Consider the following 20,384-nt stretch of genomic DNA (forward strand, 5'->3'; position numbering starts at 1 on the left):
CTTTCCAAGGAAACAATTGACATTGGACCAAGAGAAAGGACAAGACTAAGATTTGTTGCTATATCATGAGTTAAGTCTTTAGATGGACTTCAAATTTCACCACCATTTTCTTATGATTGTTATGAAAAGATGAAGAAAGGGAAGCAACTTGTCAAAAAATAAAGTAGAGGAGGAAAGACACATCTTTGGAAATAGATTAATTGTACATAATGTATATACTATATTTCAATATCTATAAAATGTAATGGATACAATAAGCATCATGGTTTAAATAGAATATTTTAGATTAAAATTTAATAGATTTAAGTTTTATATGTTGTGTTGCAAATGCTACTAGCTTATATATCTTTATACATCTATCTAAAACTCTCTCGAGGAACCTATCTATTCTCAATAACTATTTATTGAAATCGGTGCCTCAAGATTGATATCTATCAACCTATTTTAGATAGATGTATAAAGATATCTAAGCTAGTTTATCTAATGTATCAATTTTTATTTTTGATCTATTGATAATTATAAATATCTTTTTTTTTTTAATTTTCCATTTTTAAAGAAAATTAAAATAGTTTTTTGATATTAAATTAATTAATAATAATTTTGGTTCTTATTTAAATGTGTTCAATTTTTTTTAAACATTTCAAACTTTGAATTTTTTTGAGTTGGATTAGCTCAATCAGGATGGTTATTTACCTCCCAAAAATTCTAACTACTTCATAGGCACTCTGAGTCTTGAAACCTAGATCAAATGACTAGCGTGAATTAAGTGGAATTGGTTCTTATGATGAGATTAGATGGACTCAATATGTGAACCAAAATTCATGAAACACATATGATTGGTCAATGAGTTTGACTCAAAAACTTAAACAGTTGAATCGTTAAAGTAATATATTCATAGTTTTTAAGCACTTCATGACCTTGAAAATTGTGCCTATAAAATATGCACCTATATATTCCATTATTATTTTTACCATGGTTACAAAATATCAATTTAATGAATTAATTTGCAACATATTTTATAATGAGAATAATCTACTTACATATTTTTGTAGTAGATATCTTATGAGGAAACCTTAGGGTATCAATATATATAACATACTTAACTAATCTTTCCAAACCTTCTTACATCAATATTGCACATTATTCTTTGATCCTTACCAGTCTGATACTAATTTGTAGTCATGTGCTAGTTTACTATCTAATATAAGGCACCAAGTTTACTAGTGAGTTGAGTTGTTAATTGTAATCTTGCCTAGGGCTTCATCATTAGCTTCAAGTACACCTAAACCTACATATAATTCAATGATCATGGGCATTGTTTCCGTAGAAATTTTTATTTTTTACCAAACAAATCCCCAAGATCCATATGTGTAAATATTATATGAACATTGTTTGTATTGATAAGACAAAAACTTCATCAGTAAGTTATAAAAGTTATAAAAAAATTTAAAGAATGTATTAAAATGATTTAAAAAAATATTGATCATTATTTTAGCCATTTATTTGGGTAACTAAATATTAGCAACAATTTTTTAGTATTGATTTTATGATATATTTAGTCACTTATACTCATAAATTGTAAAACATTACTAGAATTTGATCAATTTTAGTTACAAGATCAAACACTTTAGTCTCATGACTAAATATTTTAGTCATGTAGTCCTTTATTTGCAAAAATTATACTAGTATAGCCTAAATAGGGCATCAAGTTAAACCATTTGAACTAAGATTAATCTAATTTGATAGAGAAAAAGGAACCTAAGTCTACTCCTTGGGAGAGAAATGGGAACACATAAATTACCTTAAAGATTCAATCAAAGAAGAACGGAGATGAATGAAATCCCTAACAAGTATGTTGTGAATCCTCCATTCTTGAGAAAGAAAAGGGAACATATTGAGTACCTTGAAGATTGAATCAAAATGCAGTGCAGATAAATAGAATATGCTTCCTCTTGCTAGTTTAACTACTCTACCCACTGAGCAATATATTGTCATTGAGAATTTTGTTCACAAATAATATCATTTGTTAATTGACCAACTAATTATTCATCTCATGTATTACATTTATTTTAAAAAAATCAAAGTTTAGCCTAAATAACCTTCCACAACTCTTCATGTGCATAATACATCATGAGATGATCATATTCATGATGCCATAGGGTCAACTATTGATTTTCTTAATTTACCTTGCACACCTCCTAGACAATATACTCATTGTACACAAAAGGTTTATATTAGGTAAAATCTCTTATAGGAGGTACCCATTAATTACACACCTATGTTAAAACCTTTTACATATAAAGATATTATATAAATACATGTTTGATGAAAGCTATACAATATAAGCATTGCTAATGGAAGGTTAAATTTGACCATGTTCCATTACAAAGTTGATTCTTCAGGAGCTTAACTTTATGATTTTATTAGGTGACCAAATTAGTTACTTGTTTGATTACCTATAGCTATAAATTGCAAAGAAATAGTGATTTGTGACCAAAATAGTCACTTTTTTAATCACCTATTGCAAAGACATAGTTATATATGTGATAAATTTTAGTCACTTGACTAAAAAATTTAGTGGTGTAACTAGATTTTTTGGTCACCTAGTCACATATCACCGAAAAATGTACTAGTGTAATCTTCATAAAGATCAATATTTTGCAATTGCCTTCTTAAATGGAAACCTATTATTTAGAATAAACTAACTTGGAATCCTTAGGATGGTAGGGATTTTCTATTCGAGGATGATTCCTGGGAAGAGCATAATGCCCTACACATTTTTCCATCCCTTGAGCTCACTAATATCTATTTGGAATCTAAATGGGAGCCTAAGCTAAGGGATTATGTAATCTTTGAGGGAGATGGGTTAAACTAAAAATAGAAATGTTTTAATTCTGAGGATATTCTCTTTGAATATTATAATCTCCTTTCATCAATTCTTCACTCAAGAAAGATTTCCTTCAATGTAATTAAGGATTCCCTTATTCTAGATAGTAGCAATTTAATCAAGAGTATAGCGTATAAATCAGTTATAGGCTTTTGGAATCTTGACAAGGCTTTTCTAAAGCTCCTATTCCTCTTAGATTGTGTTGGGACAAGTTTTTCCTTCCTAAATTTGGGTTCTTCTCTTGGATAGTTCTTCACTAGAGGGACCTTAAAGCAAAAAGACTAAGAAAAATTGGGTTTTAGGGCCCCAATAGATTCCCTTTGTCTAAGTTTGAGGAAGAAATTGGTAATCATGTCTTCCTTCATTTTCCTTACTCTTCCTTGTATTATCAATGGATATGCTCTCAAATAGGCTTGTTTATGGCCTTCCCTAGTTCTATAACAAGCATGTTGTCATTTGGGCCCCTTTTAAGATTGGATAGTATATTTTCTAGCCTTTTGATATCCTCCCCTTCTATAGTTCTATGGGAACTATGGTAGGAAAGGAATAGAATAATTTTTCAAGAATAAAGATTGATGTAAAAAAAAAAAATAAGATGTAAATTTCAATCATTAAATTAACAAATAACATACCACTTAACTCAAACATAAAATTAGCTAGGATTTTTTATTGGGATGAGAAGATGCATGGTCGATGGAATGGGTTAAAGATCCCTCCCTTTCTTGGTAAGGGGGAAATTTTAGGAACGTCTAAAATGAATGAATGTGTATGGTAGGTTCTAAAGAAAGGATAGTTCAAGCTAAATTTTCATGTTGCTTCAAGGAAAAACTAAGGGAAAGCTAACATAGGATGCTTCATTGAAAATGATAAGAGGGAAGAAATAGCAAACATAGAAAAATATATAGGAGAGGCAACAAACAAGTGGCCAAAGTTTTTAGCTTTAGGCTTTAGTAGAGGGCTTCTCTTTACGAAAAAGTGTTGGGAAAAGCTATGTTGGAAATAGAGGAAGACTCTACTAGTATTATAAATGACTTCAGAAAGAGCTCTCTTTCTAGCTATAAGTTAGATGCAAAGCTTTTAGAAGAATTAGAACTATGTAAATCATTCAACATAGTATTATTTGTTGAAAACTAAGATTGTTTGATGTGTGGAATCTAGAAAAATCATTATATTGTCAACAACATTAAAGATACTACTTGCTAGTGTGAAAATTTCTTTTTGGTCTAAATGTTATCATTTGTTTGATCAATGAAGAGTATATGATCAAATGAGATAACAAGAGTACCTAGAGAAAGACTGAATTATATCATGTATAAAAGGAGCACTTAGACCAAGTAAGACATGGATGATATGATGTATTGTTTATCTACTTAAAGATGAAGTTGATGGATACACTAGCTAAGTCTTGAAGAAAAAGGAATACAAATTGTGTTTGCTAAGCTTGAGTGAGTGATTAGTAGGAGCTTAATGATGTTAGTTCAAGCCAAGCAGAAAAGTAGTTAGTTCTAAGAAAAGTGAAGATTTAGTCTATGTAGAGTGATTTTAGTACAAGCTAAGTGATAGTAAAGAGATAGTATTTGCTAAGTAATTTGAGTGGATGCCGAGAAATTTAGTGTGTGTCTAGCATTAGGAGTCAGTTGTTTCTGAGTGACAATAATTAGATTTTAATCAAAGACTCACTAAATCTAAGCTGAAAAAGTTGATTTCTTTGATTGTGTGAAGCATGTGAAAGATAATCTTGGCGAGATAGAGGCATGGAATTCAAGTTAAACCATTTTGAGGAAAATTAAAAGAGGATTGTAGAAGAAGTTTCTAAAGGAAACAATATGGAAAAGAGGGAGGATTCAATGAATCTAACCTAACCCTAAGATGGACGATTGTGATTAAGAAAAAAAAGATCATCATTTTGTTTATAAGGGGATGCAAGGCTTGAAGTAATAGTTGGCATATGCGAGAATACAAGGAAGACAACAAGTCTAGGGTGTTGCTTCATATGGTGCCTAAATAAGAGAATCTACAATTGGCATTGAAAGGAAGAAGGCTTAAGAGGATGAATTTTTGAAGTGTGAATAAGCTATGAGAGGTGAAGTGAATGAAAGCCAACCAAAATGGAGGACTAAAATAGTGATCTATAATTTGCAAGTGAGTTGTGATTTGTTATTAGATCAAGTCCTACTATTACTTTCTAATCATTGTATTAGTTCAGGATAAATCTGTGGGATTAAGGTTGCCGCTAATGGAATCTTCTAAAGTCCTCTAACAAGGCTCACTCCTAACAGGGTGATTAAAATCCTTTAACCAGGTCACATTTAATAGTACGTATTGTAACCTTTAATAGGGTTGGCCTTTTACAGGGCATCACTTGAAAAGAGTGAGAATTAATAGCATGTTACTGATGGTTTTTCCTAAATTGGGTTCCCAAATAAAATCCTTGTGTCAAAATGTGTAAATAAATTTATAGTGTTTAATGTTTATATTTTTGCAAAGTGATTCTAACCTAGGGAAATGACCTACTAAGTTATGGAATCTTTAGATGCATGCATGAAACATGATAAGGACATATGTATATGAGTTTTCTTAAGTGTTGAAAAGTTTTATTTGCACATTTGGATACTTGGACCTTGGATAACTGATTCACCCCTCTACTCAATTATTCTAGAGTATTCCAATAATTGGTATTAGAGCATTGGTTTTTTCTGAGGAATAGTTTGAAGGTACCTTAAGCTAAAGATAAAATGCCCAAAAGAGAGGTACAGAAGCTTAACAAGGAGTACTTCCCTACATGGAAAATTTTGATGAAGCCACACCTACGATGACTTGGAGACTATGCATAATCTACCATTACCACTAAGCATGTTGACCCTGTTGTAGCCCTTATTGCTGAAGATCTAGGAAAAGAAGAAAGAGCACAATAAGTCAATTGTATAGATTACATCTTCCCTAAGCTACACTAATTTTGATGACATCAAAGGATGTGATTTTGCTAAGAAGGTGTGGGATGCCATAGAAAAGATCCATAGAGGAGATTAAAATATGCTCAAAGCCTAATCTAAAAGTCCCAGAGGTAAGTTTTATGATATGAGAATGCAAGAAGGTGAGAATATAGTTCAATATTGTGCTAGAGTAAAAGAAGTTGTTGATGCTATCAAAGGAGCAATAGGTACTATTGAAGATGAGACTATGATTAGCAAAGTACTGAGAACACTACTACCTATCTATCCTATTAGTGTCTTTGCCATACAAGAGCTAAGATGGACACTTGGTAATGATTTGGTGCTTGAAGGATTGATGGGTAGAGTCACTGGCTTTGAACTATCTAATTTTGATAATTTTAGAATTAAAAATGTTGAATCTTCTTTCAAAGCTAAATTGTCACTGAAAGAGTCTCAAGAAAATAAAAATAAAAAGGTCAAACATGTTTTTAGTGATAGTGATATAGATGAAGATGATGTAGAAGAGATTGAAGCATTATTGGCTAGGTGATTCCATAGAGGCAAAGTAAAATACAAAGGTAAGTTACCTATCATATGTTTTAAATTAATGATGTTGGTCATATTGCTGCAAGGTGTCCTGAGAAGAAGAGCAATAGAAGTGGAGACAAATTCAGAGGTAAAAGAGATGAGAAAAATAAATATTATAAATACTAAGGAAAGAAGGCCTAATACATTGTTGAAGAGGAGTCCAATGAAGAATCCGATGACCATGATGATGAAGTTGTCTATGTTGCAATGAAGAATGATTCTAATGAAGATGAGGCATCTGCACTAGTGTCTTATGTGAACAATAGTGATAGATGAATTATTGATAGTGGTTGTTCTAGTCACATGAGTAGAGATAAAGTAAGTTAAACTCTCTTGTGCATTATGATGGAAATAGTGTTAGATTTGGAAATGACGCACCATGTCTAATCAAAGGAAAAGGATCAATAAAGTTGATAGATAAGATCATATGTGAGAATGCTTATTATGTAGAAGGACTTAACTATAATCTTTTAAGTGCGTCAAAATTGAATACTGTTAGATGTAAGGTTGAATTCAAAAACATAAAAGCTAAGATCTATGAAGCTAATGGAGAACTAATTAAAAATGGTGATCAAACTAGAGGTAATCTTTTCTACTTTTCCATGAATAATCTTACTTATCTTGTTGTACAATTTTATGATGTGTGGCTATGGCACAAAATACTATTTCATATAAATTTTTATAATTTGGTCAGTATCAGTAAGATGAAGAGAGTCTAAGCCTTGCCAAAACTAGATAATGTACATAATTTGTAAACAATGTCAGTTGGGCAAGATGGCAAAATCTAGTTTAAAAATTAAGACTCACTCTTCAAAAGAAATTTTTGATTTAGTTTATATTGATTTATGTGGACCAATTAATGTACAAAGCTATAAAGGTGTCAAGTATTTTATCCTATTTGTTGATGATTATTCTAAAATGATAACAATTATGTTTTTGAACAAAAAGTTTTTGAACAAAGGTGGAGAATTTACATCAAATAAGTTTGAGATATTATGTAATCATAAAGGAATAAAGAGATAGACTTCTCCATCTAGTAACCTTCCACAAAATGGAATTTCTGAAAGGAGGAACATATCTATAATGGATTGGGCTAGAACACTCATGATGGAAGGGAATGTTGCTTTGAAATACTAGACAGAAGCTATCAACACAATTTTTTATACCCTGAACCAATAACAAGTCAAGAAAGGTACAAATTCTGCATCTTTTGAACTATGGCATGGATACTCACCCAATGTAAAATATTTTAAAGTATTTGGAAGGAAGTGCTACATTCTTTAGGACAACAAGAATGGAGCATTTGATGCTAAAAGTGAAGAAGGTATATTCTTTGGCTATTCCACAAGAAGTAAAGCTTACAAGTGTTTAAATACTAACATGAACAAAGTTGTGGAAAGTGAAAATATAAAGTTTGATGAATATATAGAGGTAAATGAAGCTAAACCTATAAAATAACCTGAAGACTACATAAAAAAAAAAATTTCTATGATGATATGAGTGGTGATGAATTTGTGAACTAAGTTGCAAATCAATAGCAACAAGAGTCAATGACTACTGAGTCACATACAATGAATATCAACTTGCATTTAGGTACTGAGTTGCAGTTAGAAGTTGAGGTGCATTTTTGTACTAAGATTAATGCACATGAAAGGAATGTTGAGTTACTTGATAGAGAAGAATGTAGTGATTCTAAAGTTGAAAGATCTATCATAGAAAATAGAGTAGAACCAAGATTTTCAAAGTATGTCAAAAGACATCACCCTGTTGAATAAATTATTAGAGACAAAGAATCCAGACCTATGACAATGAACAAGTTGAGAAGTGGTACATGTTTTCTAAGCATGCATGAGCCTAAGTTAGTGAAGAATGTATTGTAAAATGATGATTGGATTCAAGCCATGAGAGAAGAGATTGATCATATTGAGAGAAAAAAAAAACTTGGTCACTCGTACCCAGAATAGAGAACAAGAATGTTATTGGAACCAAGTGGGTATACAGAAATAAATAGGATGAGAATGGTGAAGTGAGAATCAAAAAGGAAAGATTAGTTTACAAGGCATGTTCTCAAGAAGAAGGAATTGACTATGGATAAATATATACCCTCTATTGCAAGATTGGAATAAGTAAGAACAATGCTTGTTGACTTTGCATACAAAGGTTTCAAAGTTTATCAAATGGATGTGAAATCTAGATTTCTAAATGGCATACTAGAAGAGGAGATTTACATTGAATAGCCTAAAGGATTTGTTAATCCAAACAACAAGAACATGGTACATAGATTACACAAAGATTTATATTATTTTAAGCATGCTCTCTGAGTATGGTATGAGAGGCTTCATAATTTTCTTGTGAAGACTATTTTTGAGAGAATCAATGATAATAGTAATTTATACTTGAAAACTAGAGGAGGTAAAGGTATTTTACTAGCTGAAATTTTTGTTGATAGTATCATATTTGGAGGAAAAAATGCATTATGCAAGATATTTTCTAATGAGATGATGAAAGAATTTAAGATGTTCATGTTTGGGGTAATTAAATTCTTTGTTGGCTTACAAGTGTATGAAATGAAGTATGGTATTTAAATCACTTAGCCCAAGTATGTGAAAGAAATGTTAAAAACTTTTGGTATGGAGGATTTAAAACTTGTTAGCACACCTATGGTCATATGACATAAACTATCAAAGGTTGATGATTCTACTGAAGTAAATAAAAATTTGTATAGTTCTATGATTGGAAAATTGAAATATGTAGTTCATAGAAGACCTAACATCACATTAGTTGTTCAGATTGTTGTAAGATTTTATGCAAATCCTAAGGAGAATCATTTGATGGCAATCAAAAGGATTATGAGATATCTAGAAGAAACATAACGCTATGGTCTTTATTAGAATACAAATGATAAGTTTTAATTGAAAGCCTATACAAATGTTGATTGGGATGGAAATGTTGATGATAGAAAAAGTACAAGTGGTGGATAATTTTTCTTGGGAAAGAGACTAGTTTTGTAGACGAGTAAGAAACAAAATTGTATATCACAATCTACTATTGAAGATGAATATGTGGCCGCTATAGTGAATTGTACAAATGTGGTATGGATCAAACAACTACTCAAAGGCATGAAGGAGGAAACTATTGAACTTTTGATACTATATTATGATAACACAAGTGCTATGAGCATATCTATGAATCTTGTGATGCATACAAAGACAAAGCACATTGCAATCAAGTAACATTAGTTGAGAGATTTGGTTCAAGAAAAAGAAGTGAGGATGGCATATGTGAGTACAAAAGAACATATAGCTAATATGTTCACAAAAGCTTTACCTAAGGATTCTCATGAGTATCTAAGAGGTAAACTAGGGGTGATACCCCTATCCAAAGTTATTTAAGAAGTAAGAGCAATACCCTACATCAACTGAGTTGAATGTCATATTTTACAATTTGATGTAGTGGATTTGACTTTAGGAGCTGGCTAAAGTAATCAAGAAGCTAGAACAAAAGATCAGTCACAAACAAGGTGATAGAGGGAGAACTTAAATTGTTAATGTCTTCATGTTGAGATGACAAGTGTTTGGCATTATTTTCAAAGAGGGAGAGAATAAATAAACCTAAGAGGTAGAGAACACCTAGTAAAGAGGGAGATATACACGAACCTAAAGAAGAGCGAGATATACATATCAAAGAGATAACCTACATGAGAAACTTAGATAGTTAGAGGGAGATAGTCAAGGAGAGATTAGAGATATACTAAGATATACTATAGAGGGAGATAATTGCAAAGAGGAGAGATATACACTATAAGGGAGGTATGAAAGGATGAAGTTTAAAAGAAGGAGCCAGAAAAATCTCAAATTACCCTACATAGAGGAAGGACACATATAGATAGAGGGAGAAATTTCAATACAAGGTATTAATTTTCTTTTTGGTATTGTTGTTGGTATTGGTTGGCCATCAATGCCAAAGAGGGAGATTGTTGAAAATAAATATTGTTTGATGTATGGAATCTAGAACAATCATTATATTGTCAACGATGTCAAGCTTGCTACTTATTGGTGAGACAATTTCTTTTCGGTCTGAATGCTATCATTTTTTTGATTGATGAAGAGGATTTGATAAGATGAGATAACAAGAGTACCTAGAGAAAGGTTGAGTTATATAGTGCACAAAAGGAACACTTAGACCAAGTAATACATGGATGATATGATGTATTGTTTATCTACTTAAAGCTGAAGTTCATGGATACACTAGCTAAGTCTTGAAGAACAAGAAATAAAAATTGTGTTTGCTATTCTTGACTGAGTGCTCAGTAGGAGCCAAGCAATGTTAGTTCAAGTTGAGCAAAAAATTAGTTAGTGCAAAGAAAAGTGAAGATTTAGTGTATGCTAAGTGACTTTAGTATGTAACAAGTAACAATAAAGAGACAGTATGTACCGAGTGAATTTTAGTGGATGTCGAGAAACCCAGTGTGTTTCGAGCATCAAAAGCTAGTTGTTTCTGAGTGACAATAATTAGAGTTTGATCAAAGATTCTTTGAATCTAAGCAAATAAAGTTAATTTCTTGGACTGTGTGAAGCATATGGAAGATAAGCTTGATGAGTTCAAGGCACAAAATTCAAGATAAATTGTTTGGAGGTGAATTTAAAGAGTATTATAGAAGAAGTTTCTAGAGGGAACAAAATGTAAAAGAGCAAGGATTCATTGAATGTAACCTAACCCTAAGATGGATGATTTTGGGGTAAAGGCATAGATATGTGTCACTATTTATGATACCAAAACCTATTTTGGTCAAATCTCATTTCTCTATCAAAACTCTTTTTTTTTCAAAAAATAAAAATACCCTTTTATAGATCTTAGATTCAATATGATCATTATATAAATTTTTGAGTGTTTTGATTAGTTATAATATGTTATAATGTCAAAATATTATAAGTTAATATTCAACATTTCAGAAGATGCTCCCTCAAAAAAGGAAAAAATTAGTAAATCATATTTATCTCTAGAGGAAAGAATCCTCTTCACGAATATGTGATTGTTTCTTAAGAAGGTATAGATTTGATAGGGAAGTTTTGATGAGAAAACTTTTTTTTTAGATTCTAATAAGGTCAAACTTGAGTACTTATAACAAAGAAAATATACATCAAAAATAATTATTTCTTTTTTTGTTCCCTAGCTATACATGTCATCTACAAGATATTTTCAAATCAAAACAAAAAAAGATGATTTACATATACTTGTTTGATGGGAACTACAACCTATATTTTTTATAGTTAAAAAAGGGACTTCAAAATAAAATAAAATGAATAAATTTGTACTCAAAAAAAAAAAAAAAATTGTGAGCATAAAATTTATCCAATTCTACACATTTCATCATTTTACATCATCTTCATATTCTAAACACAAATACCATTTTTTTTGTCATTAATGATGAATGCTAGAAGGGTGAACAAGTTGTTAAAGGTTAAGTGAATGAAATCCTAATAGAATGGAGGAATAAAAGAGCGGTCTGTAATCTTCAAGTGATTTTTTATTTGTTATTAGATCAACTACTATTACTTTCTAACCATTGTATCAGTTTAGGATAAATCCTTTGGATAAAGGTTGACTTAACAGTCATTTGTAAATCCCTTAACTAGGTGGCATTCTAATGCAATGTTCTAAAGTTCTATAACAAGGCTCACTCCTAATGGGGTGATTGAAATCCTTTAACTAGGCCATTAATAGGATTGGCCTTTTATAGGCCATCGCTTCAGAAGAGTGAGAATTAATAGCATCTTACTAGTGGTTTTTCCCAAATTGGGTTTCAACATAAAATACTTGTGTCAAAATGTGTGAATGATTTTCTAGTGTTTGATGTTTACATTTCTCCAAAGTGATTTTGACCTAGGATTGTGACCTACTAAGTTATAGAGTTTTTAGATGCATGCATGACACATGATAAGGATGTATGTATATGAGTTTTGTGTGCTAAAAAGTTTTATTTGGACATTTGGACCTTGTATAACTTATTCAACCACAACCCACCCCCCACCCCCCCCCCCCCCCCCCCCCCCCCCCCCCCCCCCCCAAATTAGTGTAAAGTATTCCAACATTATTTAACCATCTTTATGAGAAGGGGAATGGGAGGGTAGATGACTTAGACAATTTGGGGATTGATAAATCCTTTACAATCAAATGAAAAGTATTAATAATAAAAACTTTAGTCTTTTTTAGTTATTTTTATCAAGAGGATTTCAAAAAGTTATCATAGGGTACCCTAAATTTCCATATTGTTATTTAAATAAAAGTATTTTTCTTTTATCTATGTAAGATCCCCTTGTACATGCTTAAATCTTCTTGTTGTAGGGAAAGTATTGCCTATATGAGCAACCTTAATTTCATCCATGATGTTATAGATATCAATTAGACTTAAGGTGTTAAAAAGAAACTTTTATCTATGATATTATTAGTTTTCTTATGTAAACATACCAATAAATTAGATTAAGAATTTAAAAAAATTGTCAAATTTCAAGAAAAGCATTATTTAATCAAGAGCTGAATTATTTCATTATTTCATTTCTCATGTTGTTAATATATTTTTAAAGAAGCATATAAGGGATTTAACTCTTTGCCTCATCATTTCTCTCTCCTTAGTAAAAAGGGATTTTAGAGTGTCATTCCAATTATTTTTCTATTTCCTTGCTTGAGTAGATCAAGGACACATGGTATTCAAACCATCATTAGGTATTTGAAAGGTATCCTTATGTCTTTCAATGATGTATTCTAGAAGTGGTAGCCAATAGGACTTTCAAGATGAATACTATCCTTAAATTAAAAGGCCCTCCCTCTCATATTGCCTTTGATAAACCCATAAGAATTATTCATCTCATAGAAGTCCTCCTAAACACACACTTTCTAGTGGTTTGGGTTGTCTTGAGGATTTTGTGAAAATAATTTATTATGAATGTAGACTAGTATAGGGTACATAGTAATATATCAATGATGTTGTTGGTTATGACCTTTTTGAGTAAGAAACTAGTTGGAGAAGTATGTAGCAGAAGAGCAGATTACACCATAGGAAAAAAAATTGAGGTGAGATTAGAATGTTTGTAATATCCACCACTAGAGGAAGAGGAGGTCTTTGAAGTAGAGTATTCACCCCCTTATCTCACCGTCCTGTAGACTAATCTTCCTTCCCTTTTTTCAAATGACTTTTTCAATCTAATGTCTTTAACATATACTTGTTCTAAATGAATGGATGGAGTGGGAGTGTTCGAGCCCAATATTTATATGTATTTTAATTAAATATTATGACTTTATTATGTTGCTCCAAACTTTTTCTTCATCAATAACATGTGTTTTTTCTAGTTTTATTAACTGTATCTATTGTTTTATTTGTTTCTTATCCTATCTCCTTGATTTTATTACTGGTTTTACTAACATGGTATAGTTTTTAAAATTATATTTATGGCATACAATCTTTATTTGGAGACTCTCTAACCTCCTAATATGTAGTTTAGAATTTTCGGTTGTGGTTGGATATGTGGTTTTTCAAGTTGGACTGAAAGAAGGGAGCATCATTCACAAGAGGATTTATAGGGTTCTCCCCCAAAATGCTTATTCTTAATATAAATTTATCATAATCAATTATATATTTGGATTTGTAAAGGCTATACCAAAGGACTATCCCCCAAATCTATCCTCTCAATTCCCCTCAAGCTAGGTTGTACTAGTTTTAGTCAACTTCATCAATGGCTTCTGCCTCTTGCTTATAAAATAAATCTTTTTCTAGAGATTTTCTAACATTTAGTTAGATTGAAATTTCAGGTTAGTACCAAGATAAAAAAATTATTTATGGTTAGTACAATACAAGAAGCCTTTCCATTTAGGTGAAACATTGGGATTAAAGTTATATAGGTTTCATGTTATGAGATGGGATTCAATTTGTTGGAGATAAAAATAAGAAAATAACTTAATTAGTTTACTTTAGGAATACCAATTAGTTAGGGATGATTTTTATTTTTATTTAATTATTGTGTGAGGATAATGGCTATAATTCAATAATTTTATTTGATTTAGTATTTTAATTAATTTAGAATGGTGTAAGAGCTCTTTTATTTTATTTTTCAATTAGCACTAATGTTATGATATAACTTTACTTTGTGTTAGGATATGTTATTTATAATATTTTTTATTCTAATTTTTTATTTTGTTTACTATTAACAATAGGGTTCAATTTTGGAAGAGTGGTTTAGGATTTTTTATTAAAAGAAATTTGGAATGTGGTAAGGGCTCTTTTATTTTAGTTTTTAATTAGGATTAATGTTATGATTTAACTTCACTTATTGTTAGGGTATGTCCTTTCTAGAATTTATTGGGATGATTAATTTTATCTACTATTACAATAGAGTTCAATTTTCTTTAATACATAATTATATTTAGGATCACAATTCAATTAATTTGATTGTTTGAGTGTAATTTGAATTTGGTTTCTAGTGTTAAATTTAGTTTTAGTAAGAAGTTAAATTAATTTATTGTAAATGTGATTTAGAATATTTTTTTAAAATTTGAAATGGGGTAAGGACTCTTTTACTTTAGTTTTCAATTAGAATTAATATTATGATTTAACTTTACTTAGAATATATTGTTTCTAAAATTTATTTCAACATTTCAAATTGTCTACTATTTGACCTCAAGATCATTATTGTTGTATTGGTGTGGTACTATATTCTTTATTTATAACATCCACCAAAATTTAAATCCCTTAAAATTAATTAAATAGACAAGATCAAAATTTGATATATTATTATTCATTCTACTTTTACCAAATAATAGCGTGGGTGTTTTATCAGCTTGGTTGGGTTTAGGGGAACAAGGTTACCTCTCCCAACGGAGAGTTATTCCAAAGCTAGTGTGTTCTAGGATGTCAAAAATGTACGTGCAAAATATCATTGTCTCCGCTCAAATGAATCTTGAAGTTCATCTCCATTAACAAAAGTATTATAAAAATATAACTGTTGGAAAATAAAGTACTTATACCAAGTACATTTCAACTATTTTGACCATTGCCCCAACACATTTTAGATTATTCTTCCAATTTTCAACACTTTCTAGAATTTTCTTCCAATTTTCAAATTTTTCTATCAATGTACAAATTGATTAAAATTAATGAAATGGGCTTGAAATCTATGAGCCCAATTTGGGTTTCCAATAAGAACACCATTACCATCTTTCTATTTAAAAAAGAGTCAAATCGGCCATCAGTCAATTTCATTATTCAGCTAAGCTTTCATTCGAATAATCGCGTCGACGGAAGTGAAATCAGTGTAGAATCTTTTCATCACTGATAATATTAAATGGTGAGGAATTTATTGGCAGACGTGCAATTCCGCGGCTCTTTGAACGTCAATTTGGTGTCTGATGTACATAACTATTATTTGGAGTTATTTGGTTTATGTTAGATGTCAACTTTATTAGTTTGCTTTGCTTAAATCCTAAATAATCTTTTTTAGAAGAAGTTTTGTTTAAACCAAACTACAGCTAACAATTTTTTTTTTTTGATGAAGGGTTCAGGTCTGCGAGGCAATCCAGGGAGGCATGAAGCATCAGAGCTACCAACCAGATAAGGCCACCACTTGAAGATTTAGGAACCCGATACAGACCCACATGTGTCTGAAACCTCTTTGGCTTAGAGCCAAGGACTGAGGGGCATCCACACCGGCTCTTTGTGAGCCATTAAACTTCACCAATAGACCAAGTACCCATTGACAAATTATTGCAATTTGCAACATACCATTAATTGTTTAAACAGTGCCAAAGCACCCAGGGAGGTTAAAGTTACAACGTACATCTTGATATAGACATACTATTGGATAAGGGCCATGAGAAAATCTGTCGCACTTTGTATAACTTCACATTAACAACAGCTCAAATGCATTGCAATGCTAATTATTATTTTAATAGATAAATGCCTTAGTTCCCTAAATTTTAATGATTAAAAAGATGTACTATTTGAATTTTAGTATGATGAGCAAGTATTTAAATAAATAAATCTTGTTGTATGAAAGGTGTTATGGATGGAAAGAATGTTTAAATTAGTTAAGCAATTTAGAAGATGAATTTATATAATAAGATGTTTGATTGTTTGTAAGATATAATTAAAAAATAAATCTTCATCTTTATTAATTAAATTTAAATGATTTAAATGTTCTTAATTAAATTTTAATGATTATTTCTTCTTTTTTTTAAAATAACTAAAAGGAAGCTTTACAAGCTAAAACTAGTCACCTCACATAATTGAACAAGTAAATTGAACTCATGATATGAGAAGTCCCATGACATGTTTGTCCCAAAATATAAAAAAATTTACAAAATATTACTTTCAAGATATATAATTATAACATAACTCAGATAACGATTAGTGAAAAGTCAGAATTTTGAAATGAATAGAATAGAAGTACTATCTATTCCTCTATCGCTACATTTAAAATTTACGTTTATAATGGAAATAACAAGAGGAACTGCTCTCAGGAACAACTGAGATTGGTTTACATGACTATTGACTACTCTCATTGATTGAGCATCCGATTACGTTGTCACACATTAAAACTTGATTCGTAGACCAAAAGTGTTAGTAGTTGAAATGAACTTATGTTTAGAAGCTCAATTTCTTCCTTACTGTGTGATGTTTAAGGGTGGCCCTTTTTTGTAGTTCTTATTCTCAATATACAATCTTCATTATATAAATGTTGGTGCCAAACTAAAATTGATGTGATCTAGCAGATATAACCAATTTTTCTCTAACATTAATTTGTTTATTTTATTTATAGAAAGAAACCCTAAGGGTCTGTTTGGCAGCGGGAATAAGAATGTGGGAATAGGAATACATATTATATTCTTGTTTAGTCAGAATTTGATGGGGATTTCACAGATCAAAAAATTTATGTTTTCTAAAATAAATAAAATTGGAATAGGAATAGTATTTCAATTCGACCTATTTTGGTGGAATAGAAAATGCTCAGTTTTAGGAGAAAATTGGAATATGCACCCAACCAGAAAATTCAAAATTTTAAGAATTTACATAAGTCTATTCCACTCATATTCCCGCTGCCAAACGAACCCTGGCACAATCGCAATTATGGAGCTTATATAAAAAGATCTCCGTCAGACGAATTCGCCCTACAAATACGTAAGAGGAATACGTAAGTGGAATATGTGTGTAAGCTTGCAAAACTCTATATAACGCTGTCAGAGACAATGTAGTGTACAGGTGAAATCCATAGCAATGGAAATCACTAACCCTAATGTCTCCCACCGGATTGACAATTTTGTGTATTAATTTGCCCTCCCAGAAAGAGATACAACGTTTTCATCAATCACCGCGGAGCCGACGTGAATGAAACCCTAGCGAGCCTCATTTATCACAATCTCCAAAACAAGGGCTGCAATGTCTTCTTAGACGAGAAGTCAATTCAAGTGGGAAGGAGAATACCCAACTCTATAGAGGAGGCAAACCGCACATCTTGTGTGCACGTAGCCATTTTCTCCACCAACTATGCAGAATCAACATGGTGCTTGAAGGAGCTCTATCTTATGCTCAAAAGTGGAGCACCAATAGTTCCTATTTTCTTTGGAGTTCAGCCTTCTGTGTTCCATATGAAAGATGAAGGGGGAGATTACGCTCGAGCTTTCCAGGTGCACAAGGACACTGGGAAAATCAAGCCTAAAAAGCTTGAGAAATGGAAGAAGGCTATACGCAAGGTTTCACGTATAGAGGGCTTTATTTTTAAGGGGTAATTGTTAAATCCACGCTCTTGAGTATTGTTGACTAATACTATATTATAGATGCACAAAAATTGTCTTCCTTGAGAGTAACATGAATGTTAGCTTTTCTATCCTCTTCTTTAATGTTTTTTAAAAATCTCTTTAGAGCACCTAGCCTACTTTGCTTCTTATGATGTAGAGTGTATTTTATTAATAATTATTCTATTGTGTTTATCAGTGCTAGAAATATTAATTTCTACTCCAATCTATCATTAAATGTTTTTAGAAGTTTAGGTTTAGGTTTAGGTTGTGTCAGCTGTAATAGTTTCCAGAATTCTATAGATAAGTGTCTTGTTAGCAAATGTTAGAAATCTCTAGAGATTACAAACTTGCCTATAAAAGGGAGTGTTGTGTATCCATTTTGAATCAATCAAAGAGTAATCAAATGCAATTAATTTTTATTATGCCATAGCACATTGCGTTCATATTTTCTTGTGTGCCTCTGCCCACCCATCAAAGTGGTATTAGAGACAAGTTCAGAAGAGGAGTTTGAAGGATTGTGCATAAGGAGGATTGTAGCAGGGAAAGGAGATATAAAGTTATTTTGAGATCTGTAAAAAAAAGAAAATTTACCCTATTTAGGATTTGTTATATCTGTGAATTTTGTTTATAAGTTTCTATCAGGCATGGCTTTAGGGAGTTTTCAGGCTTCAATTGCTATGTTCTCTAGAAGAATTATGATGATTGAGCTTTTAGAATGAAACTTATATTTGATTCCTATGAGTTATTAGATATAATCTTAACTGGTTATGCCAAACTTGTAGATGAGTCTACTTTAAATGCTAATCAAAAGAAAAAGCTTGATGAAAATAGGCAAAAGAGTAAAAAAGCTTTGCACAAGATTTGAATGGCTCAATTCTTGGAAAAATAAAGCCAGCTGTTATAGCCAAGCAAGCTTGGGACATTCTTCAGACTTCATATCAAGGTGCAAGTAAGGTAAAGATTGTCAAATTGCAAGCACTTAGAAGAGAATTTGAGAATTTACAAATGAAGGAGTCTGACTCTATAGAGCAATTTTCAAATCATGTTATAAATGTGGTTAATCAAGTAAGGATGAATGGTGATGAGCTTTCTGACTAGAAAGTTATAGAAAAGATTTTAAGAAGTTTGCCTCCTAAATTTGATAATTTTGTGGTTGCAATTGAAAAATTTAAGGATTTAACAAAATTGTCTATAGATGAGGTTTTTGGATCCTTGTACAATCATGAAGACAGGTTGAACAAGCGTAATGGTAATTCACTAGAGAATGCATTCAAACCAAAAATGATATTTGGAAAAGGCAAAGGAAGAGGAAATGTTGGATTTAGAGGAAGAGGAAGAAGCAAAAATAATTTTCAAAAGGAAGAAAGGAGTCCAAATTCAAGAGGAAGAAGAAATCAATACTCCTGTTCAAGGGGAAGCTATAACAACTAGACATCACAAAGGTATGATAAATCAAATATTCAATGTTATTATTGCAAAAAATTTGGACATTTTTCAAATGAGTGTAAAAAGAAACAAGCTAATATGAGTAAAAAAAATGCGAATTTTTCTGAGAGTAGTTTTGAGATGTTTTTCATTACTTGCAATGTAGCTCAAGAGAGCACAAATGTTTTTTGGTTTTTAGATAGTGGTTGCAGCAGTCATATGATAGGCAATGAACTTTTTTTTGAAAGTTTGGATAGATCAATTAAATCCAAAGTAAAGTTGGGAAATAATGAGATAATGGAAGTGAGTGGAAAAGGCACAATCAATGTTATAACAAAGCATGGTAAGAAAACTATTTCTTATGTATACTTTGTACCTGGTTTGAAACATAATCTAATAAGTGTGGGGCAGCTTAGCCAAAAAGGTTATAGAGTTATTTTTGAGAAAAAAATGTGCACTATATTTGATATGCCTCCTAGTAACATGGTGATTGCAAGGGTAGAAATGACAATTAACAGAATGTTTCCACTTTAGATGAAGAGCAATATGTCTGATAAAGTTGCAGCAAGTCAAGATCAAACATGGATATGGTGCTTGAGGTATGGTCATCTGAATCTCAAGTGATTATCTTTATTGCAAAGGAAAGAAATGGTAAGAGGCTTACCCCCAATTGAAGCATCATTAAGTCCATGTAAAAGTTGTATTTTGGCCAAACATCATAGAGAGAGTTTTCCAAAAGGGATGTCTTATAGAGCAAGGGTACCTTT

General features: G+C 31.2%; 1 protein-coding gene across 1 annotated transcript; it reads left to right on the top strand.

Annotated features, from left to right (window-relative positions):
- Positions 1–15,743: 15,743 nt before the first annotated feature.
- On the top strand, positions 15,744–18,183 carry LOC149579991 (putative 2' cyclic ADP-D-ribose synthase BdTIR). The gene is made up of 3 exons (XM_089802927.1): positions 15,744–15,809; positions 15,954–15,982; positions 17,739–18,183. The coding sequence occupies exons 1-3, from the start codon at positions 15,744–15,746 to the stop codon at positions 18,181–18,183; spliced, it is 540 nt and encodes a 179-aa protein (XP_089659053.1).
- The last annotated feature ends 2,201 nt before the right edge of the window (positions 18,184–20,384 follow it).

Source organism: Cupressus sempervirens, chromosome 1 (genome assembly GCF_028749045.1).
Source record: "Cupressus sempervirens isolate cs-2001-9-10 chromosome 1, ASM2874904v1, whole genome shotgun sequence".
Taxonomy (NCBI): domain Eukaryota; kingdom Viridiplantae; phylum Streptophyta; class Pinopsida; order Cupressales; family Cupressaceae; genus Cupressus; species Cupressus sempervirens.

Excerpts from the sequence above, each read along its gene's own strand:
- LOC149579991 (XM_089802927.1), top strand. The coding sequence starts at position 15,744 with ATGGTGAGGAATTTATTGGCAGACGTGCAATTCCGCGGCTCTTTGAAC. Across the intron at positions 15,810-15,953 it reads ACGTCAATTTGGTGTCTGAT|GGTTCAGGTCTGCGAGGCAA; the intron begins GTACATAACTAT and ends TTTTTGATGAAG. Across the intron at positions 15,983-17,738 it reads CTGCGAGGCAATCCAGGGAG|AAAGAGATACAACGTTTTCA; the intron begins GCATGAAGCATC and ends TTGCCCTCCCAG.